This window comes from Gymnogyps californianus, chromosome 5 (genome assembly GCF_018139145.2).
Source record: "Gymnogyps californianus isolate 813 chromosome 5, ASM1813914v2, whole genome shotgun sequence".
Lineage (NCBI taxonomy): Eukaryota > Metazoa > Chordata > Aves > Accipitriformes > Cathartidae > Gymnogyps > Gymnogyps californianus.
In genome coordinates this window covers 68,739,059-68,766,368 of record NC_059475.1, presented here as the reverse complement: position 1 = coordinate 68,766,368, position 27,310 = coordinate 68,739,059, and the positions used below count along the sequence as shown (strand labels likewise).

General features: G+C 40.5%; 2 protein-coding genes across 4 annotated transcripts in view; both read right to left on the bottom strand.

Annotated features, from left to right (window-relative positions):
• Positions 1-939: 939 nt before the first annotated feature.
• Positions 940-21,425, bottom strand: SAV1 (salvador family WW domain containing protein 1). The gene is made up of 5 exons (XM_050898334.1): positions 21,317-21,425; positions 19,007-19,453; positions 9,555-9,825; positions 8,454-8,597; positions 940-1,940 (listed from the first exon to the last, which is right to left on the bottom strand). The coding sequence occupies exons 1-5, from the start codon at positions 21,408-21,410 to the stop codon at positions 1,739-1,741; spliced, it is 1,158 nt and encodes a 385-aa protein (XP_050754291.1). The 5' UTR covers positions 21,411-21,425; the 3' UTR covers positions 940-1,738.
• A 4,375-nt stretch (positions 21,426-25,800) lies between these two features.
• NIN (ninein) overlaps positions 25,801-27,310 on the bottom strand; it is a 62,538-nt gene continuing 61,028 nt past the window's right edge. For all 3 annotated transcript variants that reach the window (XM_050897812.1, XM_050897813.1, XM_050897814.1), the window contains one exon: positions 25,801-26,358. In XM_050897812.1, coding sequence (XP_050753769.1) covers positions 26,149-26,358 — 210 coding nt within the window. In that variant the 3' untranslated portion in view covers positions 25,801-26,148. The remainder of the gene's footprint in view (positions 26,359-27,310) is intronic.

Here is a 27,310-nt window from a genome sequence, read left to right as displayed (position 1 = left end):
TCCTCTCCGTTTTTTTTTTTTTTACCTTCTCGGTTTCCTTTCGGCCTTCGGAATTGGCATTTTAACAGTAAAGTCGGGATTTTGAAAATACTCTGGCCCGTCTCCTGCCCACGTGCGACCTCTGCGAGGTGCTTCCGTCACTCAGAAGGTGAAGCCAGTTTTTACAAGTCTGAGGCAAAATAAAGGCTCCAGCTTTTAACAGCGGAGGAAAAGCGTCTTAAGCGAAGCAAGGCCAAAGGCGAGGGTCTGCGCCGAGGCCCGCAGCCCTCGCGAGGGACGGCGCCAGGCAAACCACCCCGCTCATCGCCCTGTCGCCACGGACAGAACAGACATGTTTCGCGGCACAGAAGCCGAGCCTTCGGGCTAAGCTGTAACCGCAGTCGCGGTGAGTTGGCACAGGCAGCGGCTGGGTTTTCCAGAGAAGCAGCGGCTTTATTCCAGGCAGGCAGGGCAGGATCGCCTTCCTCCCTGTGGGCCCCGCTGACAGAACCAGGGCCCGGCACGGCTCCGTGCGCTCAGCCGGTCACCGAATCGGCACGGCTGGGAGCTCCCAGCGTCGGAACGGCACTTGGCTTCAGAGAACCCCAGCTCCTGATTATCACCACCCCCAATCAGATCTTTTTATTGGTCATAAGAACATTTTATTTGATGTTCTAAAAGTGGGGGGGGGGGAAATAATCAGTCAGACAACCCTTCATTCATGGAACAAAATGATTTTTTATTGAATTAATAGGATTTACAAGAAATGTATTTTTTTGTCTGCAACAATGTTTATTGCACTAAAAAGAATCCATAAATAACATTTCAGGACAATCAATGAACCAAATGAAAATATTGGAGAGGGTAACTGTACAATTAAAAATTTTCCCCAAGTTAAGGAAGCTTTAATACAAGACAAAAGCTCATTTAAAAAAAAAAAAAAAAAAAGTAATTGTTGTTACATCCCTGATTTTTTCCCTGGCGTGGTCCAGCTGGCTGGGAAGCTGGTCAGACAATGCTATCACCTTCCCACCTGACTGGGTGACATTTTGTGAAATGCAGTTTACCTGGCATTTAAAAACCTGTGAAAAGTTGGCTTAGAGATCTTGGTCTTTAAGAAGGTACAAGTGTTTCCCCTCTGACTAATTTCTGGGAAAACTAGTAGTAAATCTAAAGTAGCAATGTGTTAAAGTAAAAAATAAGGCAACTCAGACTTCACTTTCATGAAGCGCTTGGTTTAGACTGATGAAATTCGCTTCTGTCTGGTTATAGCACTGGGTAACAGTGTCGGTGTTCTGTACATTAAAGCTGTAAACAAAGAGCAGACCCTCTCTCTCGAGGGACACGAGGTCCCGAGGGAAATACACGGAAATATTCATTTGGATTTTAACAATGTTTTGAATTCAGGACATTTCATATAGTTGCATCTATTGCCCTTTAAAAATATATAGTCAGCTTCTTAATAATACAGCTGACTGCTAGAAAAAGATACCAGAATCAAGTGTCTGATTAAACTCCGCGCTGGTTTTCAGAATAATAAACTAGTTCTTGTACGGAAAAAGATTAACAAACATTTTTCATTTTTATAAACAATACATAATACATGTAGAAAAATATTCAAGAGGATAATAACAAAGGTGCAACGTCAACAAAAATAAGCTGCCTTTTCAACAAAAGCACTTTTTCATAGTTTGAAGTGTGAAAACCTTTTAAAGCTCTTAAGTGTCCTCATAAAAGTCTATTAAAGAGAGGTGTTAGCTTAAAAATTCTTGCCGTGCTGCTGGGCATACCACTGCTGCCTCTGCTTGCGATGCTCCAGCTCGGTGAGGAGGGCCTGCCTGTACGCTTCGTACAGCTTCACGATCCGTTCCAGTTCTTTCATGAAGAGCAGCTTCAGCATCCCCTGGTACGTGTCCAGGTCCGCCAGCTGGAAGAGCTCCCACTTCAGAATGTGATCGTATCTGGTTCGATAGAAAAGATGATTATCTACGCGCCGCCGCAAGCGAATCCACAGCAGCATTTGAGGCATTTTCTTAAGAACTGGCCTCACAGCCGCACAGTCACCCATCAGATTTCTAGCAACCCACATTAGCGTGTTTTTAGGTGAAGAAATAAGGGAACGAACGCCAAAAGACACAGAGCCGTGTCTCAAAGCGAGCTGGAGAAACACCACTTGCAGCTAAACTGCAGAATCACTCATAATATGCCAAGATAAACTCTAGAAATAGTAAAGATCCTACTTACTGATTGTAATACACCAATGCAGAAAATGCATTTTGGAAGCATTAAACCAGCAATTCCATTCAACAAGCCTTGAAGATTTAGTAGTAAAACATCTTTTAAAATCAGAGTAACTCAGGAAAAAAAAAAAAAAAAGAATTATTTCAACAGCTTACCCTAATGCTCCCCCAGCAGGTACCTCCCAGAAGGCCGAACACCGCAAGCCTTCCCTCACAACACGCTTTTGTTTCCAAGGCGTTCCTGTTCCAGCCTTAACAAGCGCTCTTGGACACTGTCCCCCTCTTGGTTAATTAGCGGCAATAATCTAAGTCAGTGTGTCGCAAACGGCGGGTCATGAACCCCACGGGACCACGAAAGGCGGGTATTAGACAGCATCAGTGAGGATTGAGGGAGGGGGGGAATCCAATTAGGCCATAATTAACGGCTGCACGTACTCACACCAGTAAGGGACATCCTAACCGCCCCCAGCTATCGGCTGCGATCTATCTGCCACGGTGGGGGTGCCAAGGGAGCGATGCAAGCACTAACAGCTAAAAATCCGACGTGTTCTTACTGCCCACACTGGAAAAAATGAGCTGCTGCGGACCTGGGGCGGTTCCCTGGAGACACGCGCCAAGGGAGAGAGCCTGAAACACACCGGTGCCACCCTGAACTCCGTTAGGAATATCTGACCTAGCTCCCCACGTGAGATGGAAACAAGCTCGGCTGTGAAGTCAGCCCATGACTGTTCTATTTCTTCCCACTTCCACCAGTTACAAGGAGTGGTTGGTTGAGCAAGGCAAAATATAGCAGCCTGGGTCATCAAAGCGCCATCCACACGGTCAACACTTTTTCCTTGGCGAGGGAAAGGGACACGAGTCAGCAGCGCAGAACGTGAACGCTCACAAAGAAAATACAAGCAGGTGCAAGAAGCGGGCTACACAGAGACCGGCTTTCTTAGAAGCCACACTCATCGCTCTCCATGATGAAGAGCGGAGTACGTGAAAACAAACCGCAAAGAAAAGGAGAAGCACAACGTCAATCCACAAGGCGGGAGAAACGATGTACGAGGAAAGCTGCTGAGTGTCACTAACCACCGCAAACGCTCCCGGGTGAGAGCTGCTGGCAAAGGACATCTCACCTTTCATTCTGTAGGTCTTCTCCTCTCCTACGCAACATGCAGCACTGCTCTTCTTACAGAATCTGCAGCACTGTCAGTGCCAGGTTTTTCTATTTTTACTTTTTAATACGGAGCAATTCTGAATTTCTTTTTATACTCCTAGCACTTTTTTTTCAATTTCTGAAACATATAAACATGCCCCCGTGTCCAGACTTTTGGGATATCAAAGCTGCTGCCATTGGATAGGTACAAACTTAACTAAGACGAGCCTCTTCAAGCCTCCCTTGTCTCACTCGCAGAGCTGAGGAAGTTTCCTGAAGGCTGCATTTTAGGTCGTAACTGCCAAACCACTCTTGTGACTAATCCCGGCTATGCCGTTTCTCCTGCACGTAATTTTCCACAATCAAAACTGGCACTCTAAGGTCTGCAAGGGAACCAGATAGCTGGTCAAATGAAGTCCAGTTTCATAATGGAGGTCTGTTCAACCATAACGTTAGTCAGTGACTCGCTGTCATGCCACAAATGCTTCAAAGCTAGTGCTGACCATCTTTCGCACCAAACACATGGTTCAACATTTCCCAAATTTAATGTCTGTAATATTTACCTTTATATATAAAGCTATCCAAACTATTCAAGAAAGCAAGCATTTTTCCTTCATTACTTTTTTTTAACGGACCTCTTTTTGTGCCAGTAGTAGGGGAAGGTTTCCAAGATCCTGGTAGAAAAACAGTACTTCTAACAAAGTTTTTCAACAAAATCATGGTAATTCTACAGAGACAGGATTAAAGGTCTCTGGCTCATGGCCACATGTCCAGTACTACCACCACACCCCGTGGGGGAACAGCTGCAGGATGGTATTAAGCAGGAGACGCTGGCATTCGGGATATTCCTCAAGGAGTTGGTAACTGAAGTAATTCAGGAAAATCCCAAAACACGTGGCCAACAGCAAGACAACTGTTTTGGTGAGCAGCTTACAGTACATTCGTTCAGGCTCCGAAGCCCACGCGGCCAAGCGATTACCGACTGGGATCTGGCTCATGTCGGTCAGCACGTCAGTCAAGCGTTAACAGCCCACAGTGCTGACCTACCCGCATACGCTTACACAAAGTAGTACAATGACTTCAGATAGCTAGATAGATACCAAAGCTTAAAATAAACGGGCTGTTCTCTTTGACCGTCTCCTTCCACCTCAGCGTGATGACTGGAGAAGTCTGGCAAGGTGACATGAGCTAGCAGCCATGAAGAGACCTGCCTGGTTCAGGAACAGACACGCTTCCCAAGGCTCAGAGGGAACAAGGGACACAGAAACAACGCGCGACGCAACTGTAAGCACAGTTCTCATTAGTTGGGGATATCTGGGCTAACCCGCGCCTACCTAAGCTTGGAGAGACTCGTGTGAGAGAACTTCAGGAGTATCACCCCAAAATGAGCAGGGGTGCTAATGCTGCCCCTCGAAAGGGGACCTGAGCAGCACAGAGTGTCCTGGCATGGGCCTGGCCAGCTCCGGGAACAGGACAAGCCACAGAATTTCCTAAGCAAGGTGAGGAAACAGCAATTCCCCAACCCAGTTTTAATCTTGATTTTTTGTGTTCCGAGTCTTGCTCTACAATAGACATTTTAGTGCTGCTTTGTTTTGATAAAAGAAAGCCTTCATGTAGTTACAGCACCACCGCAATACCCCTCATTTCCTGCTGTTTCCCACTGCTTCTAAACATACACAATTCATTTGCAATCTAATTTTCTTAACTTGGAAATAGGCAGCTGACTACTATAGTTATTGAGAACAGAAGAAACTCATGGAATAATCAGAGTTATTTGATCCAGCTGAATTACACGAGAAAATATATTCACTTGAGTGGAGGCTGAAGCCAAAATATCAGTAAATTTACACAAATAAATTGCATTACATATTGAAAGGATATATTCAGAAGGCTGTATGCATCAGAGAAGCACCAAGCCATGCAGATGACTACCAAAGATGCTTTTGAGGAATTTTAAGAACTTAAGTGACCACAGCTTCTATAAACTTCCTAAATAACAGCTTCTATATTAAAGCTATCCCAAGTCTTGGCAGGGCTGCACTGCTAAGATCACTTTTCCCCAAAAGCAAGAAAAAACAAATTACAGCTGTTTCTCAATATGGAGATCAAACTCCAAAGAGAGGCAGACTGCAAGCTGCTGCTTTTGAAGGTTTGCCAAGCACAACTATCTTTGAAAGCGCTTGATTATTAAGTTTACGTGAACACCACCTTTCCATCTCTGCTCCTTTCCCACTCATCATGAACGGAATCCAATTGCAGCAGGATTTCCCCTGGCTTGCCCTGCGCTGATGTACCCTTTCAAATGTTCTGAGCCAACAGCATTTATTAAAATACATTCCGTAGCAAGGCCAATTCTCAATGGAAGGACTGTTTCTTATTAAGGTGGCAATACAAGCAGGAAAGAAAACAAAGCTCCATCACATGCAATAATGTGTTTGAAGGTTTTCTGGGGCCTACAGCTTTTCTCTTTTTTTGCTCACCACAGAGATGCCTAGAGGAACAGGGCACAGAGTACCAGTACCTCACCTAGACTCCCCAGGCATTTTTTAGAAGGGCAACTAGTCACGGAGCCAGAAATCGAGGGGAGAAAGCACGTTAGTACAAAATCCCTGCAGAGCGCAGAGCCTTCCCTCCCGGGTGAGAAAGCAGGAGCTTACTAGGCAGAACACGCAGCCAGAATACCCTGCCTCCCATGCTTTTCCCAGTAGATAGCAAATATTTAACATAAAATAGGACACTTTACACACAAGAGACACTGACCTGCCCCAAATATTTAGAGCCTGTTGGTTAGGGCTGGAAGAAGAAAGTCCTGGGTTCAGATGCTTGCTCCAAAAGAGGTGGGGGAAGAATTTGAACCATGATCTCTCATACAAGGAAGGCATTTTCGGTCTCCTCACCCTCACAGTCCCATGCATGCAGTCTGGCACACTGTGGGAACACCTACCAGACTGGCCTACCTAACTTCGAAGGTGGAGAAGATCATCTTTTTTATCTTAACAGTTTGACCATTTTTCACTAAAATAGGGAAGCATTATGGCTAACACCTACTAAACTCTACATTAGACTTTTCCAGTGGCCAGAATTCTTATCCTTTAGAGAAGCTTATTGAAACAAAAGCTACCATTATCTATTTTTGCTATCATTATCTACTTTTTTCAACAAAAACGACTGGCCTTCAGTCAGCTAAATCAAGTTACAGTGTCAGGTGTAAGTAACAAATTATACCACAATGATTTCAGTGCAAAACTGTACTGATAATCAACAGATTTTTACAGTAAGTTTCAAACAGCAGATCACAAATGGTATTCCTCTACTACTACAAAAGCGTTCTGCCCACTTTCATTTTTGCACCAGAAGACAGGAGGATATTCATACAGTTCTCATACTCAGCTTTTGGACAACACTACTGAAGAACTTACAAGCATTACTGGGTGTTCTTCTCAAGCTTTAAGCCAGTTGCTTTGGCAACAGAGATGATGTTCATTATTAAAATTACACTGAAAACATATAAGTGATCGTCATTTTAATAACTGAAAATTATCAAGTGTTCCTTAAGAAGTCCTCAAGATGAGGTGACACTAAGCCAGCTGCTACCACTCTTCCTCACTTTTCCAATATAATATTAGCATAAACCAGAATTTACTTCTTCACAGAAGTGTTTGAGAACTACAACAATATTCCTATTGCCACCAGCACTACTGTAACAGAAGGCTAAAAGGATACTGGACAATACATGATTTTTGATTCCTCTGAACAATGTAAATTCTAGTCAAACAGCTTCAATGAATTAAATGTTTTGGGTTGGTTTTTTTAAAATTTCTTTCAGCCTACTAGATATAAAGAAATTCCTGAAAATCTTAAATTGTTTAAGTTGTCTTAAATTTGTTTCAGAAGTTTCAAGAGAAGTACCAACAAGAGTCCATACAACACAGGCTGAAATACTTAAAACTACATTGTCTGGATGTGCCAAAGACCTAAATAAAGAAATGCAGCTGCAGCCAACACCTAAAAGTATTTCTAGGAAACAAGTCCTGCCATAGGTTACAGGAACTTAGTACGTCCCTGGTGCATAAGTGTACTGGTGGATTTTAGGCCAACTTGAATCTTTATGGGCTGCTGGCAAGCCCAGTAGCCACAAGAACTAGTAAAACCCATTCAAATTATAGTTACCAGAAGCAGCTAAAAAAGAGGATTTTTTAGTGGCAGTCACTGAACATCATACAGTCTGAATTTGCAACTACAGACTGACCTGCTCATTGCTGTAAAACTTAGTTTCTCCATATTCTCCTTATGAAAAAGTACATGATTTCATAATTATTGAAAAGCATCTGGATTTTTTGTTGCTTTTCTATGTTTAGCGTTACTCTTCTGCAAAGCTGTACCCATTAGAAAATGTAACTCGCTTCATTATGCTGACGCAAATCGTTTCTTGGAGGAGACTCCCTGCTCCTATAACATTGTTTCTTTGAAAAAATGACTTTTTACTACCACTTACTTTTTAATTAAAGTTCTTGAATAGAAATATAGACTTCAGTTTGTATTCAAAATTCTTAATTGTGAAGGAAAATTTGTATGTGTTTTTTAAAAAGGAGTAAAATACACATTAACACCCTAAAAATATTTCACGTATAAGCACGTGGTACCGTTCTCACAAATACACTTAGAGAAAATCACATCCTCAACACTCTAATATATCCGTCTGCAAGTCACGTGAACTGCAAGAAGTACTGGGATGATTTTAAGTAATGCCTAATGCAAAGCAAACTAATGTGATGAACATAGACTCACAGAATGGTTTGGGTTGGAAGGGACCTTAAAGTTCACCTCGTTCCAACCCCCCTGCCACGGGCAGGGACACCTTCCACTAGACCAGGTTGCTCAAAGCCCCATCCAGCCTGGCCTTGAACACTTCCAGGGATGGAAGCAGATGGAAGTTCTGGTACAACTTCCGCATGCACTGTCAGCAATAGTTCTTATGCAATTAAGAAATAGATACCAGCTAGAGTTCTACTTTCATTCATTGAAATTCATTTGTTTTCCTTCTAAGCTATGCATGCATAGTGTGAAATGCAGAGGAAAAAAAAAAAGCTCACTTTACAGGAGCCCTGGCATAGACCTGCAGCCAGTCTGGAATCTCTGCAGTGTGGTAGGGGTTTGCAGGGACAAGGAGAGGCTGGCTTCTCTCTGCTTGCTGTGGCTGGTAAGTCACTGGGGGAGGCTGGTCGTAACGGGGAACGCTGTACAAAGGAAGACAAAGTCTGTAACCTCCAAGCAATAACTTAGACATACTTATATCATTAAATTGTTAACTTTAATACACAGATTAATACATGCAAAGGCCAATGATGCAACCACATATGGAGTGTTGCCTCAGCGGGCCTATACTGAGAGCAACTTTCTGTTGCTATTTTTGTTCTTCACTCCAACCACAACTGTAAGTGTTGCTGCTATCTGTTAGCACGCTGTAAAATTCATCTTAGACCTATTCACCTAGTGCCTGCTACCTGGATACTAAAGCAGAACAAAAAATTATATCTGTTTTTAAAACATTAAAAAGGCAAGTATTGATTCAGCCAAAGAATCCACCATTTACTATGTAAGAACAAATGTATTCAGGCAGCAGCTGATAAGAGTTATTCCATCTATAACAAAGGACATCCTCATATGTTTATCTTTTGTGCCACATGTTAAAAAAACCTTTCTCTTCCTGGGTAACAGCAAAATAGATTGAGTAGCAGAAATTAACTGTCTGATTTGGTGTATACTAACTTTATTTTACTTTTAAACTATGAGTAGCTAAAATAGCGATTTTCATTCTAGAGAAGACATAATTAATATTTCAGATGGCATGTGCTATTTGTTCAGACAGTCTCCTGGAACATCAGATCAAGTTTCTTTTCCGTCTACAATTCAATTCTGTTCTCAGCAACTTTGTTGTTTTACTGACAGTTGAAGAGAATAGCTGCTTTGTTTTAGTGAGTTAGGAACAATATCCTGTTTCTAAACTTAAGACAGTAACAGATGAGACAAAAACCTAACAACTTCTTCTAAAAATATCAGTCAAGAACCAGTAAAGCTTACTTCTAAAAATAAGATGGTTTTGGCACGTTATACACGAGACAAAAACAGTTCCACTTTCTTAACTGGATTAAGAAACAAAACAACAATCACAGAAGAGAAGGCGGATGTCTTACCTGGGAGCACAAGGATGTTTATATTGAGCCCTCTTATTGATGTGATCTACATAATACACTCCAAATTCTGCTGACTCAACTCTCTCCCATCCCGGAGGCAGTCCCTCACGCTCAAGTGGATGGCTCCAGTGGGTTGTATTAGTGTTATGATCTATATAGTATTTCCTTCCTCTAATAGTCCAGTCCACTGACCAGCCAGGAGGAAGAGGTAAATCTTCAGAACTATGATTCGTTAAGTTGCCTAGAGATGTAGCAGCGACTCTACCAATGCCTAAAACAAGGGAAAGCAATGTTTAGCTAAACTGGTAATACCCAAGCCCGAAGTCAACTCCACCCCTCCTCCCCCCCACGAGGCACTCTATGAACTTGGAACAATACCATGGTGCGTTATGGTGTATGCATTCATCTGTTAGCAAAAAAGTGCGATCAAGTCAAAATAGCTATTCTCTTTTAAGTCTCACTTGTTTTGCTCTCCTCCAACTCCAGATTCACTAGACAGCTTCATTCAGAGACAGTTAAAGCATCCTTGCTTTTTCAATTAGAGACATATATTAGCATACATAACAGAGATGAAGCTCTTATTATTGTCTCAATTTGCTGAGCAGAGAGAGCTGACATAAGATTACAAATGTTACAGCTTTACATAAATGACAGTTTCTGTTAATATGCTATTACAGCTGCATCAAAACTTTTTATCCACAAAACCCCCACAGCTATTTCTTTTTCTACTTACAGTCAGAAATTACAACTATCTAGAAAAATCACTGAATACCAACAAAGCTTTTCAGATTAACCAGTCAAGAACAGTAACAGGACCAGGTAAACCAAGAGAGGAGGGACAAGTAAGGTTAGCACTACCCTGCACTGACTGTTACTACTGAAGTGTGTGCAATCACGGCCAAAAAGTGTCATCGGTAACAAGAGAAAACAGAAGAGCGCGATCCACGCAGGATCTTGCACGAGCCCTTTGCTGAACGCAGTCATCCTGCACACACTGAAGTTGATGTTGCCATGTCTTCTTTGCTAAAACTACCCACGCTTGTTAGACTAGCTAGTTTATGTGCACTGCTGGGTTGGACAGTCAGGCCTTCTGAATGCAATTCAGACAAGATTTAGAGACCTTCTGTCCAAAGCAAGTCACAAAATCTCCTCATCTCTTCTCCGTATCCCCCTCCACCCCCTTCCTCCGTCCCACAGATCTTGGAAGGAAGTTTTGTTGTCTAGTAGGCTGTATATCTGCTTATCTACACCTCGCTCTTCTCTAAAACTGAGCACCTACGCTTCATAATGCTGAAGAGGCATGTGAAAAAGTAATTTCCAGCTTTTCTTGGTGCTGTGGGCTGCACTAGAAGGGCTTCTCCAGCAAGAGAACTAAAGTCTAGGTTAGGTGTATTGGCGGTAGGAGAGCCGACAGAAATCAGTGGTTGATTTAAGTTCCCACCTCTGCCCTAAAAACACAGCACATTTAGGATTTATCACTCAATAGCTGAATGTTCACTAGCATTTAAAAATACATATTTTGTTGTAACATATACACAGTTTTTACATTTTAAAAATCAGCGTGCTGGATGCTGAGAGATGTACTGAAGAAACATAATTCCAATTTCATCTTTTCCTTCCCTCTATATACTATGGATACTTAGAAAGCTAGTTGAAATGAAAACCATAATAATAATTACAGAAAACTAAAAACATCCACAAAACTCCCAAAAACTGCAACCACAAAAACCAAGTGACATAATCAAGAATTTTGCAGGTCTCTTTCCATTCCTTGGAAGCCTACTATTTACTGGACGTGCTGGCCCAAATTCAACTCTTTTTTTAAATCCCTTTAAGTAGTTACCTTCAGCTACCCACAGTTTTACAGTTAAACAGTCTCTGGCTTTAAAGAAATTCCAATTATCTTTTAATCCCACAATCAAATGCATCTATTCAATCACAGTATTCATCAGAGTTTGTGTGTTACTATTTCCCATAGCCAGAAGAAGGGGTATGGGAGCCACTTTTTCCACTTTCTTAGAAGTCCTGAAGTAACTCCATCACAAGCACCGTGTTTACTGACTGAGGAATACACCCCTTTCCTTCTGTTTTTCAGAAATAACATTTTTGTGTGATTATTTTTTGAGAGAGTGGAAGGGAAAGGCAGAGTCTCTCTCATCTAAAGCATACTATTAAAAAGAGGTTTCAGGTGTGGTCGTTAACTCAAAAAGACAACAGTAATACTCAAGTAGCAGCAAAATTGTTGTATTTCTCAGGCAATTTCATACTCTTGTTTGCTGACAAAGGCAACAGTCCTTTTCAACAATACATACACAATATAGCACACTAGCCAAGGGGTGTCACCTATTTTAAGCATTAGTTTACACATAAAATGACATAGACTGAAAACTGGATGGGCTGTCATTCTAATACAAGATAGTCATCAACAATAAAGTAATGGGAAGGCTCCAAAGCAACTGAATAAATAAAAAATAAGTAAAAAAAACCCTCATACCCTCCCGAGTACTGTTCTTTAAAACATTTGTGCTCATCTACAAATCTTTTTCTAGCCTTGTCATGTTCTGAACTATTTGGCCTTAAAGCATTTCCTCGTTATAGTACTTACCTATTTGTTAGCTTTATAAAGGAAAGCTGATGGCTGTGTTCATGGGATAGCTCCATCTCTCATTAGGATTAAGCAACCTAGACCTTTACTTCCAGTGAGAAGAAACATCCTGGAGGCTTCCTGAACTTTAGCAGCACTGGGGCAGAGAAACTATTTCAGACCCTAGCTACAGTTATGTCATTGGTTTTGTTTTCATTCCAATGACAAAATACAAACATTTAAGCTTCTTGAAAATACTGCACTTTGGATAAACAAATTCAGTATTTTCTCCAATTAACTGGACCACTGTGTACGTATAAACAGTGACTATTAAATCACCACTACCAGAAGATCCAAACACACAAACTTGACTGGGGGAAAGAACTTTCACAAAGGCATAAATGTAATCTTACGTTTACTGTTGAAACCAGCACATCTGTATTTTTGTTACAGCTCCTCCCACTTAAATTCTAGCATGATTTCAGCAGCAAATACATACATATTTATTCCTCGGGGTAAAGGTTAATGCTTTCTAACATTTGGAAGCTGGTATTAAAAGTTGCACAAGCCATCCTCTGCACCAGAATTTCTCTTGACACAATGCCTACATCTCTTCATACAAAAGCCTGAGAAGACTGGGAGATGGACTCAGGTAGCGAGGAAAACCAAAATCCAGATTACACAGAGAAATCACCTAGAAAGCAGGCTAAAAAGCAATGCTGCACCTAATGAAAAGGCAACACTGGCAGTTCTGTGTTTGCACAATCATTTAATTCTAGCTACATGGTTTCTCCCGGTGCCAGCTTGGTTTTTTTAATTTCCAAGATGCAAAGAACAAAAATAACACCAGACCACAAATACATTATACATTCCTTTTGCCATTTTGACTTCATATATGAAGAAGCAGAGCCATACCATTAAGATAAACTTACATAACTGTATCAGTTACCAGTTTTGAACAGTGTTCCAAGCCTGTACAACTAGCAAGCTCTAATTATGAAATCAAAGGCCAGATTTATAAACTGACGGTTGCAAATACTTCACGTTGTAGACTTATCATGTAGAGTCTTAGTGAGCATTTTCCCCCTTAAAATCACAGATCATATTGAAATATTCTGTGTGCTGGAAGTTTTAAGATGTCAGGTAATATTCAGTGTCTTACAACCATCAACCCACTATGGCATTCCAATTGGGAATTAGTACAATTTAGACATTTGTTTATATAACTGGAGTTACTAGAGATCAAAAGAAATTGTATATTGGTTTTCCTTATAAAATTCAGCAGATGCTTCCTTCAAGGGAGAGTGGACACACACATAAGAGAAATAGCTCCTGCTATGATTTTGAACAATAAGAGAAGATGAAAATTGACTTGCATATATGTACACCTCTAAGAATCAATACTAAGACTGAACAACACTGGGAAGAATAAATTCCTGTGTGATCTTTTCCCAAGTATAAACCAAAGAAGAAAGTTACAAGACAGCCTAAAACCATCTACTGTGAACACCACCTTTTCTGTGTCACATTGCCAAAGTATGATACTGTTCTGTGTTTAAATTTCAGGTAAGGTCTTAGCCCTAAAGCATTTTCATAGCAGCCCAAACCTTCACACAGGATTTTACTGCACACACCAAGGATATTCCCTGAATCGTGGGCTGGTACCAGATTTACACAGCACAATGCAAACTATCTACAGAAAAAAATCCAAACTTACAACCTGAACCATTTTTATCAAAATGTTTAGTGTAAAACCTGTGATTTTCCTATTGATGGAGGATATGATCTCTGCCATAGGATAAGCAAAAACAGACTAGTTGAACCAGTTCACTGTAACTACTCAGGGTTTTCTTGCTCACATACTGTTTTATCTATGACAAGACAGAAATTCTCATTCTTCCTGCTTTCCCAAGGAATAGAGTTGTTTAAATTATCTGCTTTTTCCAAATGTTAAAAGTCTCCTATCTTCTGCTTAAGGATGAGCACTGTTCTTTATAAACTCCTCTGAGTGGCACTATCAAATCTCAAGAATGGTCAACAATGAATTTAAATGTATGCAATTGTAAATCCTTTTCAGGTTGCCTCTTTAGAACTTGTTTAGCCTCATTTGTGAATTCTGTTTCATAACGGTATACGTCTGGGGTATTTTTTGGTTCAGCTGTTGCTTTTAAGGAACATCAATACTGAACATTATTTGTGGCTTTGCTTTTTCCTTCTCTTGTAAAATATACTATCTTCAGTTTAAGGTCTTGAATTAATTGTCAACCAGGCCAAGAGGCATTATATGCTGTTCCAAAGCAAAAGAAAATCCTGTTCCATGCAGTTTGCTTGCTTAGGAGTATCACTGTGTATGTTCTCAACACTTTGAAAAAAGGAAGTGCAAAGGAACAGCAACCACTTATTACTAGTATTGACAAGATTTAAAACACTCAGAGTTTTAAGCAAGGCCAGGCCCTATATTCAGTCTGATTCTCAACATCTTCAACAATAGGGCATCCTACTACCAGAACCCAAACTTTAACTTTGAGCACCACATTCCAGTGCATTGTAAGGTATCAGTGCAAAGAGTTCCTTCATTTAATATTCTTCTCTTAAAAACGTATCTTAAGCTAATAATGTCACAAATGTGAAAAATATGTATCATCATCTTCAATCAAGGAAGTTCTGTTTGGTTTGTTCCATTAGTATGGAACAAAGAACACTGTAAGTGATATGCGTTAATGCTTTCACAGCCCAATGAAGGGGTTTTATTGTAAAGGCACTCTGCCTGGAAAGAAGTCCAATTTCTTAGGAGGAAAGGTTTCCGGGTCAGCAAAGGGCAGTTCTTCAGCCTGCCTGGCAGAAAGCAGAGGAGAAAAATCATATCACCAAAGCAGTCCAGCATAAAGGGAAAAGAGCAAAAACACTGAAGGGAAAGTCTCACTTTGTTTATTAGATACAGTGCTGATGTAGGCAGAGAAGTTTCAGAGCCTATGAACTCCCCACAACTGGCTTCAACCAAATTTCAAAGTGTTGAAGAACATACCTAGCCAAACAAAAGGCCTTCATTTTGTCTTTAATTAGGTCAATTGTCTTGAGAGCCTTTTTTCAGGATGCCAAAATCCTCTCCCTTCCCCTCATCAAACCAGGATGAAGAGCAGGAAGAGAAGATGAACGAACTGTTTAATTTTAAGGGAGTAAGTAATAATAAAAGTAATAGCAAAAAGAAGTTCCAGTAACTATCCTGTTTAGATAGGTCTGCAGGTTCTAGGCCTTCCTAGCCCATTCCAAAGCATCTGAAGGTGCTTTCTGAGCACAAGTACCTCGTTTGTCAGAGGGAATGCGGTGTTCCGAGTAAGCATAAATTCACAAATAGGAAATGACAGGAAGTACTTTGAAAGCTTTGAAAAGTATGCTACAAAGAAATTACTGCAAAATCAGCACAAAAGAAGGGCAGGAATTGCCATTTGTTTAAAAATGACTGAAGTGTACACACCTAAAAAGAAAAGCCCTGCTACTTTAGCGCTAAATAGGTTTCATTTAATAATTGGTATTTCTTTATTTTGCTCTTATATTAAACATGAATACCAGTTTGCAATTTTTAAGGGGTACAATTTAACACGAGATGAACCTACTTTCACTAAAGCGCACTGGATTCTCTGTTCACAGGATTAATGGTTTTTCTCCTCTGACATCAGTCAACTGCTTACAATCCACCATCAGAATGTCCCTTTACACTGTGATTTCAATCTCAGCAATTTTCATATACACAGAAGAATTTTTTAGCTTACCGCTCAAACAGGTACAAATAACTCTGAGGTCTTGGTTACAAGTTAGTTCCAATCTATACTGCAGATATAACTTCAACCACAGACCTCCCCAAACCTTTAACCTAGAAGAGAGGAAAGAGATGTCGAGGAAAGACAGGTAAAGTCTCTTAGAATTAAGTTTGAAATGGACACTAAAAAAAAAACTTTCAAGAAATGCCACAGAGCTAGCTAAACATACAAAACTAGGAAATATCTCAACTGAAGACATTTTCCAGGAAAACCAGCAGCACTAGATTGCTAATTAAAAACAAATCTAATGAAAATAAGAAAAGGAGGACATGGTAGAATTAAATCATACTGAGCAAGAAAACATGGCTTCAAGGAGAAACATCTATGAAAGAACATATCAATGCTGTCAACATCAACTGTTGAAAAATCATGGGACTTTCTTACTTTGCTGAATACTTTGAGTATGAAGATCTCAATAAGGACATATTTTCAACTTATCTCCAAATTAGAAAGAGGAGAATCTTTATTTTGAATCAAAGCTGAAATTCACATGCACCTCTTCACTTCCAGACCACTGCTTCTCAAAAGTCATCTCAGCTGTAATAAACACTAAATGAAACATCACTCGCCAATAGCAAGTATACCTTGTGTTCATCAGGCAACATTTCTGTAGCAAGCAACCCAAACCATAACAGAACCGACTGAGGGGACCTTCTGAGGGAGGGTGAGGCAGGAGGAAAAGGGTAGAAGGCAGCACTTACAGATTCTAGCTAATAAACAGACTTACACATTGAAACTGTAGGTATTAGGCAATTCTGTCATCAATTATCTTGAGGAAGAATTTTGATTAGGTGAAACATTTAGAAACAACAATGGAGACGTGTACGGAAAAAGTAATTTAGACAAAGACAATGAAAGTAAAAGGCCTGCCTCAGTATTCTGGAAATGCAGGAAAAAAGGAACTAGAAATTACAGAAAGATTAGTGTAGTTCAAGGAAAACACGGAAGGTTTGAAGACAATGGATGGTTCAAATAAGAAGAAGCTTAATGGTGAGATGAAAGAAGTAAGAAAATCTAAGGTTTTCTTATTTTTGGCCACATAATTCTTTTACTGAGAAAAAGTAACAGCAATTCTTGAAAAGATGTACAAAAGTTAAGGACATAAGTCAATATTCTTACTGCAGTGAAACTGAAAGAGGAATTTAAGAGTTCATATTCTATGCTAAGATAACAAAAAAGAGAGGAAAAGGGAAACACTTTGACAGACAAAAGGCTCACCTTTTTTTGTCTCTCCCTACAAATACAGATTGAGTACTCACCCATCACAAAATATGTGTAGAATTTGTTCAAACTATTGAATGTAAAAATGTGAGAATGAATGACAAAGACCAAACAAACATCAGCAGTTCCTTTATGATTTCCAGTGGCTAAGGGGCATGTAGACGAACGGGGGGGGGGGGGGGGGGGAAAGTCTTTTTAGAAAGAAATCCATATTGCTACAATTGAGAAAAATACGGCTGTAAAGCCCTACTTTTAGCTTGTTTTAAAAATTTGCTAGCTTAAACTCCACTTTCAAACTAATAGCTAGAGCTCCATTTCCACTTCACATTGTTTCAGTTCTACGCAGCAGCAGTACCATTTTTTGAAGTCTTCCTCAGCATACACCATTACTGTAGTAATTTTGAATGTTAAATTGATAGATTGGTTTATGAAATCCTCCCCTCCTGCCTCTCCTCCCTCCAATATCTCAGCACACACTAACAGGTGCTCATTATCTGGACCAGGTAAATGTTTAATGACCGCCAGCTGAACAACAACTGACAGAGAGGGAGGGCTTTCATGCAAAATCTAGGTAGATGAGATCTATTAGCATTTAGCAAAATAAACGAGGGTTAAAGTAGCAAGTCTTAAACCTTAGTATTTCAGAATTTACTGGCTGACAGCAGTAACACTAGCATTACTCTTCCATCACTTTTCATTGAAATGTGTCTGCACTAAAAAAACCCACAAAGCAGTGTCAGGTTTTAATTCCATACACAAGGTCAGCAGCCTTAAATGTTGACATTCTTCCTAGCAGATTTATTTTTCTAGACAGGAGATTTATTTTACTAGAGACTATTTACTACTACTATTTACAAGTAATGACAAACTAACAACGTATTTCATATTGAAGGTATATTATTTACAGGTTTAAAATGTTTGTTTCAAATTCCTCCTTGAACATAGTTTCCATAGTATATAAAACGCTTGAACACAGCCAAATTTACTACTTTTAAGTTCACCTTTCTATGGCCAATATTGTAATCCCAGACCTTTTATTCCACCAATAGATTCACAACAGCACACTGCACTAAAGAATCATTCTTCAGTGTCATCACAGATATAATCAAATATTTCAAAAAGTAATATTTAATGGATTCTTCTTTCTTAAGCTGTTCTTTCATTAGAAAACAAAGACAAGTTCCAGTGAATTTGAGGGGAAACAGGCATATTTACAAATGATATTACAAGCGGGGGAAAAAAAAAAAAATCGAGGACTAGGAAGTCAATTTCAGCACTAACTATATGTCAATTCGCTAATTACAAAAGCAGTCATGCCTCCCTTTGACTATTTATAATAAATTATTTAAATTATTGAGCTCAAATTAACACAATAAAATTAAATAATAACATAATGACAGTTAAAATACAATAAAACGGTAATGCTATAATTTAGAGCTGTTGGTTATTCTCTACATCATGAAAATAGTAGATGTCCCCTAATGAATAAAATTCCTTGCTAGTTAGCAACTGAATCAACTTTGTCATGACAAGTTGCATATAAGCTTGGCATTAAAAAAAAAAAACTTGCTCAACCTTACCCCATTTATTTAATAAATCAATCATGGTTTAAGTATATTTTTTCCTTTCTGGCTATATGCAGTCAAACACTTAACTGTAACAAATGTGAACACGTAGTGTACTCAGATCACAGAAATGTCATTAAAAAGAAGCTCTGTCCCACACAGCGTAACCCCTAAAAATATGACCCTGATCATCCAGATATACCTCTGCACCTAAAGTCTTATCAAAAACGTGTTTTAAAAAACCAGCAATTAATCAATACTTACCTGAAGTGTGCCTCCCATGATTCTGTGACATCCTCTGGAAAAGATCGCTGTTGTGTTCATAATACCTGTAGTCCTCATGTATGCGATCATTTAACTGACGTCTCCTCTGGGCATCATAAAAATGGTCGTAATAATAACAACGGGCACCGGCATCTCCATTTTCCAAAACAGAATTAGCTTCTGTTAAAAAGGACTGGGAGGAAGAGCCATATTCTCTAGGGACGTCAGCTAAACTTCTTGCAAGATAGGAAGGCGCAGACAGTCTGTTGCTTTCACGTCTCATTATTTCATGAGGTGGCCTCTGCACTGGAGTTCGAAGGAAACTCGGGTTTCTGGAAACAATTCCATCTCCACCAGAAGCATATGCAGAAGAAGTTGAGTCAGGAGGACAGATATCAGTTCGTCTTGGAATGGTTGGACCATGACGGATAAATGAAGGCATCAGATCTGATATACAGCATTAAAGAGAAATAAGAACTTTTGCTGTACTTACACATAAAGCATTTGGCTAGCCACAGTGCTGATTTACACCACGGAATCGAGGAAATTAAAATATTAGAACCCCTTTAAGGCACCTCTAATGCATATGCAAGTATAACGGTAATGCTGCAGTTCGTACTGGTGCAACAGAAACCATCAAACCCTCCACCAGCAACAAATTATTGCCAAAGGAGTGCAGTTCTGCCAGTATAAGCAAAAAAACCCCAAACCCAAAACCCATCAAAAAACACACAAAAAAACCACCCCACACTGTACTGTGGCTACATCAGCCAGCCTTCATACCTACCTCTCTACTAGAGGGGTCAAGAAAATCCAAGTATCCTGGCTACCACTCTACCACTTCATCGGGACCACTGTCCATACAAACTCAGAATAACTGCAGACGTTAATGCCTACACGCTTACAGGAATCCGTGACAGAATCAGGAACAGAATTCATACTTTCTCCACTAATCACAAAGTTCAGCCAGCAAAATGCTGTTATTCTGCACACGTTCTCAAATCATCATGAAGATATTTCATTTTCTCCTTCACCTAAAGAGGTTTTGCACACCAACAGCGACACCTATTCATACAATTTCACTGGCTCCCTCCATTAAGCGATACATTACTCCTCTCCCTACTATTACTTTCAACGTGGTATAAAAAAGTAGTTTTCCTCCAGGTGAGCTAATATAAATTACGACTTTCATTTAGAAGGAAGTTATGCCTATTATTAATTTCTTTTTATTAAGAAACTCTTATAACTTAAGGTAAAAATTCAGTGCATCCCAGAAGGTGTCATCAGTAAACTTACAACGATCACTACAAAGCAGTCATGTAATAGCAGGTCATTACATCACGGCAAATAGCATAAATGTGTAAAAGTTGTTTACCCCTTAGACATGCCTATGGCTTAATATAAAAAAAACTTAGTGGGTTTTGGGGTTTTGTTTTTTTTTTTAATGACTATATCAATGTAATCAGACTGCTAAATGGTTTTGCCTGTTGACTGGGGAACCAGCTGTTCATGCAGGAAATACTTCCAGCAAAGCTGAGTGCCTGCTCCGACCAGCAAATCAGTTGTTGCTAGCTGTGATCTCCAAGCTAATCCTGCAATTATAGCATAATACATTTCAGTCTCAGGTTGTTTTCAAAGACTAACAAAAAGAATCCTAAGTGCACTTTCAATGTGTATTTGCTAGTGTTTTGTATTGTCCTAGCAAAATCAGGACTGTGGCATCAGCGTCAGGTTAACCACACGTGCATGCAAGGTACACAGCGGTGACCTCATCAAGTTGATTCATAGTTAAGAACTGGAGCACTTGTTTCCGCAGGGATTTTTTGCAACTGCCTCGTACAGTTATCTCATTTTCAAAGCACACATCTTTTGGCAGTGCACACAGCCTAGATCGGGAAAACAGCCACTGACTTCTGGAAAGAGAGAGATGATCTGTTCCGTTCACCTGAAAGGTATCTGTTTGGAGACTACCTTAACCCCTACCCGTCGAAACTGAGCAACCGCTGCTGAGAAAAGGAAGAAAACAACCGAGTGTGTTTATCCCCAGCACCTGGTGGCACACTATGCATAAGGCTCCCTCTTCAATTCACCCTCCCTTTCAGGTTTAACCTCCCTCCGTCAGCTCCCAGGTCTCACAACAGGAATTTCCCGCCCCTCACGAGGGGAACCCCCCCCCCAAAAGCCGCGCAGGCCCTCCAGGGCCCGGCCGGTCCGCGGTCGCAGCACACAAAGGACGCGGCCCCTCCGGAGGCCTCGGGCTTATCCTCCCAGCCCGGCCCCCAGCCCGGCGAGCCCATCCCCGACACTCACTGCGAAGCAGAGGGCTGGTCTCCTTCTTCACGTACTTGCCCTGCACCTCGCCCGGCTTAGAGAGCTCCGTGCGCGTCTTCTTCCGCGACAGCATCCCACCTCCCGGCCCGCTACCACCGCCCGCATGCCCGGCGCCGCTCCCCGCTCCGCAGGGCAGTGCCCGGCCGCCCCGGTCCCCTCAGGCGCGGCGGCGGTTGCTCCGCGCCCTCATGGCCGCGCACCGGGCGGGGCGGGAGGGGGAGCAGCGCTGAGGGGAGGCGGCGGGGCCGGCGCGCGGGGGCTTGTGGGAAAGCGGCCTCCGCCCTCTGGGGAAGGCCGCGGGGCAGGGAAGGGGCGGGCGCGCGCTGTCACAGCGCCCCCGCGCGGCGGGGAGGGCGCATGCGCCGCGGCGGTGGCGATGGCGATGGCGGGAAGGGAGCCGCCTCAGGGCCTGCCCGCCGCCCCACGCACAGCGGGACCTCCCCACGCACCGAAACACGGCCCCGTGGGTACCACCGGCGGGCAAGGGCGGGCTGCCGCCGGCCTCTCCTCCCTGATGGCGGTGGGAGCCCCTCACCTGGCTGGGGAGGGCCGAGGTGGCACCGCTGCCTCGCTGGCAGGGGAAGCTCAGGCCCCACAGGAGCTCGGTGACTAAGGGACGGTGCTCCTTGTGCTTCCAGCGGGTATCCACACCGCCTTCCACACCGGTTACCAAAAGAGTTAAGTTTTAGAAGGTTAAACAGGAAAGGCATACAAACAAGAAGCACTCGATGTTTTCCATATAAAGGTGAAGAATAGGTATGCAACTTAAGTTGAGGGCAGGGTGTGCTTGAAAATAACCTAAGAGGTGTGTTCACTACCTGTCAGTTTTTTACATTTTAATCAATTTTATACTTTCATAATGGAAGCAGCTGCTTTTAGTAGCTGCCAAACTGTCCTTTTTAGTATTACAGCTTTGTGTATGCATTTGATGAATTTGCAGATACCACTTGAAGTACCTACGACTTCCATGGGAAGAAACTCAAATATTTTCATGTTGGATAAAAACCAAAAGACACAAGTATGGATCATACAGTAATTTATTTATTTTTTTACATTCATTATAAATAATGTGTAAGTTGGTTCATCTTTCAGTTTTACATGATGTTGTAAGGACAATATATTACACCCGACCAAAACAAACTCGATAGAAAAAAATATACAATTGTTTTCATTTATACAGAAGTCATTTGTCATGAAATGACAGCATCTGACATCGAACAGGAGACTTAACAGGTAAATGATGGAAAACCTGAGAGACAGTGATGTCATTTGCTGAAAGTAAACAAAGGGATTTTACTCTTGATAGATCTGGACTGTGCCCTGCTCTACCTTACATATAATCTGGCTGAAATCAAATATGTTACAATCCTTTTTTTTTTTGTTTCTCAATTAGAATTCAAAGAATTCAATTTTCCTTGTATTTAAAGTAGTAATTGGAGAATGTGCAACACTGTATACTTTTAAATCACTCTAAATTGACAGGTAGGACTTCAACTGTGTGAATTTAGTACACATAAATTTAACTTGGGGTGTCTCCTCTTCCAAAACTCCCAACCCGAGATATCTATGTGCCTTTATTTTCACAGTGATTCATAAAGCAAGAGTTGAAAACATTTAAAACACCTTCTGGTAATAAAGTAGTTAATATCTTAATTGGCAAGACCTGTTGTATGAAGGAGGCCTAGAAATTCAGTGACTTTTGACTGGTACAATACCATTAAATACTTTGGTATCTTTAAAATGCCTATACTGCATAGGAGACACATTCATGCACAAAACACTAATGCTTAATAACTTACATGTTTATATGCTTATTTTCAGTAGCCTGGACTTTGTAAAATTAGCTGCTTATCTTCTGAGCTGACACAATGAACCGATAAGCAACATGACACTGGTTTGTAAGCAGCACTACCTTTCTCTGTGTTCCCTCCATTTGGGAAGGGATTGTCCTGAATTGTCCTGTAGCAACAAAAAACAGTACAGTACAGAAAGGCTCTAGAATATGTAATTATAAAAGGCACTTCTGAGAATTAATTCACACAAGTATTCCAGTGAAATTGGAGATTTGGCTAAAAAATATTTACCCAACATTTTCCTCCTCCTCCTCTCCCCTGTGGTTAGGTTAGTTTTTTGAAGCTAAGTGAAAGAAAAGTAGAGCAAGGTAGGATAGGGTGAGAAAGGGAGAAGTCAAAGTCCCTTTTCTCTGTTTCTCTCTTCCATTCCAACATCTGGGCTCCCTTTTTGGTACTCTGCTCTAGAAATGTCTGTATGTTTGGTTTATAAAAACCTGGTAACTACCAGGAGATTAAAAGAATTAGTTAAGTAGTCTAGCCTTTAAAATTGAGTAATGTGAAATTAATTGCACAATAGTTTAAGTGATGTACTCAGTCCCTCTGTTCAGCATTCAGACTTTGGTCGCAGACTGAGCATTAGAAGTAAATCTAGGTCGAGATATGAAGTAGTGTTAAAATGTGCTAGCTAATAATATTTTTCCAAATACAGTTCTGATCATCTGAACCTCATTTACGTTGTTTCCTGGAAGTATTTTGAAATTTTGCTAATTTCTGTAACATAGGCATGGTTTTAGGGTGTGCTCAACTACCATATTGCTAACACACAGCCCTGGTACCCCCACACAGATATTTATATAACTGATACTGCTTATTGATTAATATTAAAAGAAACAAGATCTCATTACTTCCGATTTTTAAAAGCTCTGATTTGTATCAATGCAATTTGTAAGTGACACATTTCAAATTTGTGAAAAAATTTTTGCAGCCTCTGAAAAACAGGATATATAAATCCCTGAATTTGAGATTACTTAGAGAAATACCTAGTCTAGGCATTTAGAATAGCATAGTGAAATAATTTATAAGAACTTCGTGATACTCCAACATGTTATTCTTATATGATTGTATTTCCATTTCCACTATATTGCCTGCATAAAGCAATGGAGGAGGAGGGGGAGGAGGAGAGGAGGTCATACCCTGTATGTCTAGTTCAGTCCCTCAACCCTCCAAAACCGGTCAGTAACCACGCAGACATAGATAACATCCCCTACGGCCACATGCTCATCAGTACGGAGTGAAAGTCATTTTCCATAGGCTACTCCACAGCTTGTAGGCAGTATTATCCCAGTTTCTGGAGGACTTTTGGCTCATTACAAATGCTGTCAAAATTGTCACTTTGCTAGCGGTCTCAGAGACAAAACATCTCACCCTCTTCCTCTGCATTCTCAATTCATGCATATTTAAAGAGGTCCAGTTTCAAGTATTGCCAGTATGGCCCTTTCACCAGTTTTATTTACATTGCTTAAATGTGTCTTACTGGTCTGATGGAGGCAAGGCAATTGTAGAGCATTTAGGCTATTTGCAGGAATAGGTTAGATACAAGCATTTGAGCGTGCAAGCTCTTACTCAGCTGCTTCTGTGTCAGAGCCCTCTCAGTCTTGAAGGTGTTCCCAGAAAACTTGCATTTCCCCAGCCTCGTCGACTGATCAGATAGGAGGTATTACCTGTCGTTACAAACCTTGATGCTTTTCGACCTTCACGACTACAGCACTTCTGCATGTTGGTCGAGCAGTACTAAGGTAATACTCATGCAAATACAGTTTGGTTTATCCTGCTTTTCCTAATGCATATTTATCTTCATCTATTGACATTAATATCCACATTTATAATGTTGAAGGAAGCTAATTTAGGCTGTTATTCCCTGAGTTCTTCATACACACATTGAATATGTTTCTTCACAATTAATTACAAACTTAGATTCTGTACTAGGATCTACTACAAAAGACAGGCCTTTCCAAAATATCACTCAGGTCAAAACAAACACTGCATTAATGGCAACGGTCCATGTTTGTGAGGCCTAATGACAGGATTTCACTGACAAAATCATTCAAGTCCCCCTCTTCATTCTTCTGCCAGTTGTGTAATAAACATACTCCAGTGCTTTACTGAATTTACAAATTATATAAACAAAACTCACATCTTCACTTCTGTTTAGTGACTCTTCCTTTGTTTAGTATAACTTATTTCCACATACAAAATAATTAAGGCCTCTACAATTTTTAAGTTGTCTGGCAGCACAGCTTTAAAAAAAAAAAAAAGTAGTAGTCTTTATTTGCCAGCTGGGAAATTTCTTCAGATGAAATACTGTTACACTTAGTTGGAGGCAGTACTCTATTTACATATTTTTAAGAAAACTTTTCTTCTGAGCTCTGCAGAGAAAGAGCCATAAAGAATAACCCAGAAGCCTAATGCATAATAAGGTGGAACATATTGCTTTACAGAAACCAGAATCAGTTTGCAGGACACAGACCATATCAGGAAAGTCTTGCTTTCAACAACAATTATACTGACAGTGTTGAAGACTGACCTATTAATATTACTAGGTTTGGACCATGGAGTATTCTAGAAAGCCAAAAATATTTTAAAGTTTTGAATTGAGTAACGTAAGCTTGCATTAGACCTTGGCTTCAGTCTAGATAGGAATAATCGATTCAGTACAGTAAATTCAGAATTTATATTTTAAATTAAAACCGAAGTATCAAAATAAGTTAACGTAGAAAAACATATGCCTTTTTTTACATAGTGAAGATCACTTTTAGGCAAAACTTAACAGAAAAACAGTTTGGGAATAAAGAAAAGTTCTCTTTTGGCAGTGTCCGGTTTGGGATTTAGCTCTGTCCTCTCCTTGGAGGCATCTGTTAACTAAAATTCATCAATACAAAAAAAAGGCAACACAGTGAAAAGCTGAAATATTAACATTTCAGTAAAGTGCACGGGACTGTGGCATACTTAATGGCTTTGCTATGACCTTATCTCGGATGCTGAATTAAATGACGGGGATGCCAGGTTCTTTACTATTCTATTGAGATTGGCAATTTTTTCTTCCAGTAAATAGTTTTTCCTTTCAGCAGTTTTCTGCCGCTGTTCTGTCATCTCCAAAGCCTTCAGCAGTTGTGCATTCTCAACATAGAGATCCTTGACCATTGCATCTGCTTTAGTGTTCTTGGAAAGCTGAATTGTGAATAGAACATAATTACTCAGCAAATTAAAAGCAAGTTAAAAATAAAAAATTAAAAGCAAGAACAGTGCTGGGAAAGTAGGTGAATGTGTTTACTGTAACTCAAGTATCAAAGGAAGACAACCCACCCATTCATCTTATTTTCCTTTGTTAAAAACCTATACATTTGTGGAGTCTTTATAGATACTATGAATATTTTGAAACCAGAAAGACTTTGTAAGGAGATCAGGCAGATAATAGAGGGCTTCAAATGAATCTTGTCAGCTGAGTACTGCTTTATAGCATTTGTCCTCTAAGGATAAGTCTAGTTCACAAGAGGATCCACAAGCCCAGTGATCCCACAGAGATACTTCCTCCAAGGTTTGGACCACCAGCTCCTCCTATAAAATCGGGGAGAGCAGCCTTGCGCTTGTCTACATGCTTTTGGGAACAGGCCTTTGGCAGGAGACCCTGTCAGTATAGCGCTTCCTTAACATGAAAGAGGAGACTGTACCTCAGTAGAAAACAGATATTGTTATCATGTCACGCCTGTCTCAGTGTTCAAAAGCCACCTTTTCCTACACTATTGAGGACTTCTTCAGAAGGCAGACCAGGGCAAGAACAAAAACCCCAAAACCACGTCAAACAAAGGGTGTGTTGGGGCAGGGGCATTGAGAAATCAATAATTGTACAGTAATCCTGTCTGTAGTCTTCAGGAAATTCTTTTTCCTCCTTTTCTAAGCAACTTTTCCAGTTAGGATACTTAGCTGGAATTTGATGTTTGTTTCATGACTTCAAGTGCATCAGCATACCAAACAAGCATAGCTTTTAGGAGATTAATGAGTTGTGGATTCAGTCCCCAATTTGGAGTTTTAGGAAGTTTTGGGCAAATATGTTGTACTTTAGCTCAGAAGCATTAAAAGAAAAAGGAAAGCACCTTTAACTTTATTCTAGGCAAGAAAGGCT

Excerpts from the sequence above, each read along its gene's own strand:
- SAV1 (XM_050898334.1), bottom strand. The coding sequence starts at position 21,410 with ATGCTGTCGCGGAAGAAGACGCGCACGGAGCTCTCTAAGCCGGGCGAG. Across the intron at positions 9,826-19,006 it reads TCATGGGAGGCACACTTCAG|GCATTGGTAGAGTCGCTGCT; the intron begins GTAAGTATTGAT and ends CCCTTGTTTTAG. Across the intron at positions 8,598-9,554 it reads AAACATCCTTGTGCTCCCAG|CGTTCCCCGTTACGACCAGC; the intron begins GTAAGACATCCG and ends TCCTTTGTACAG.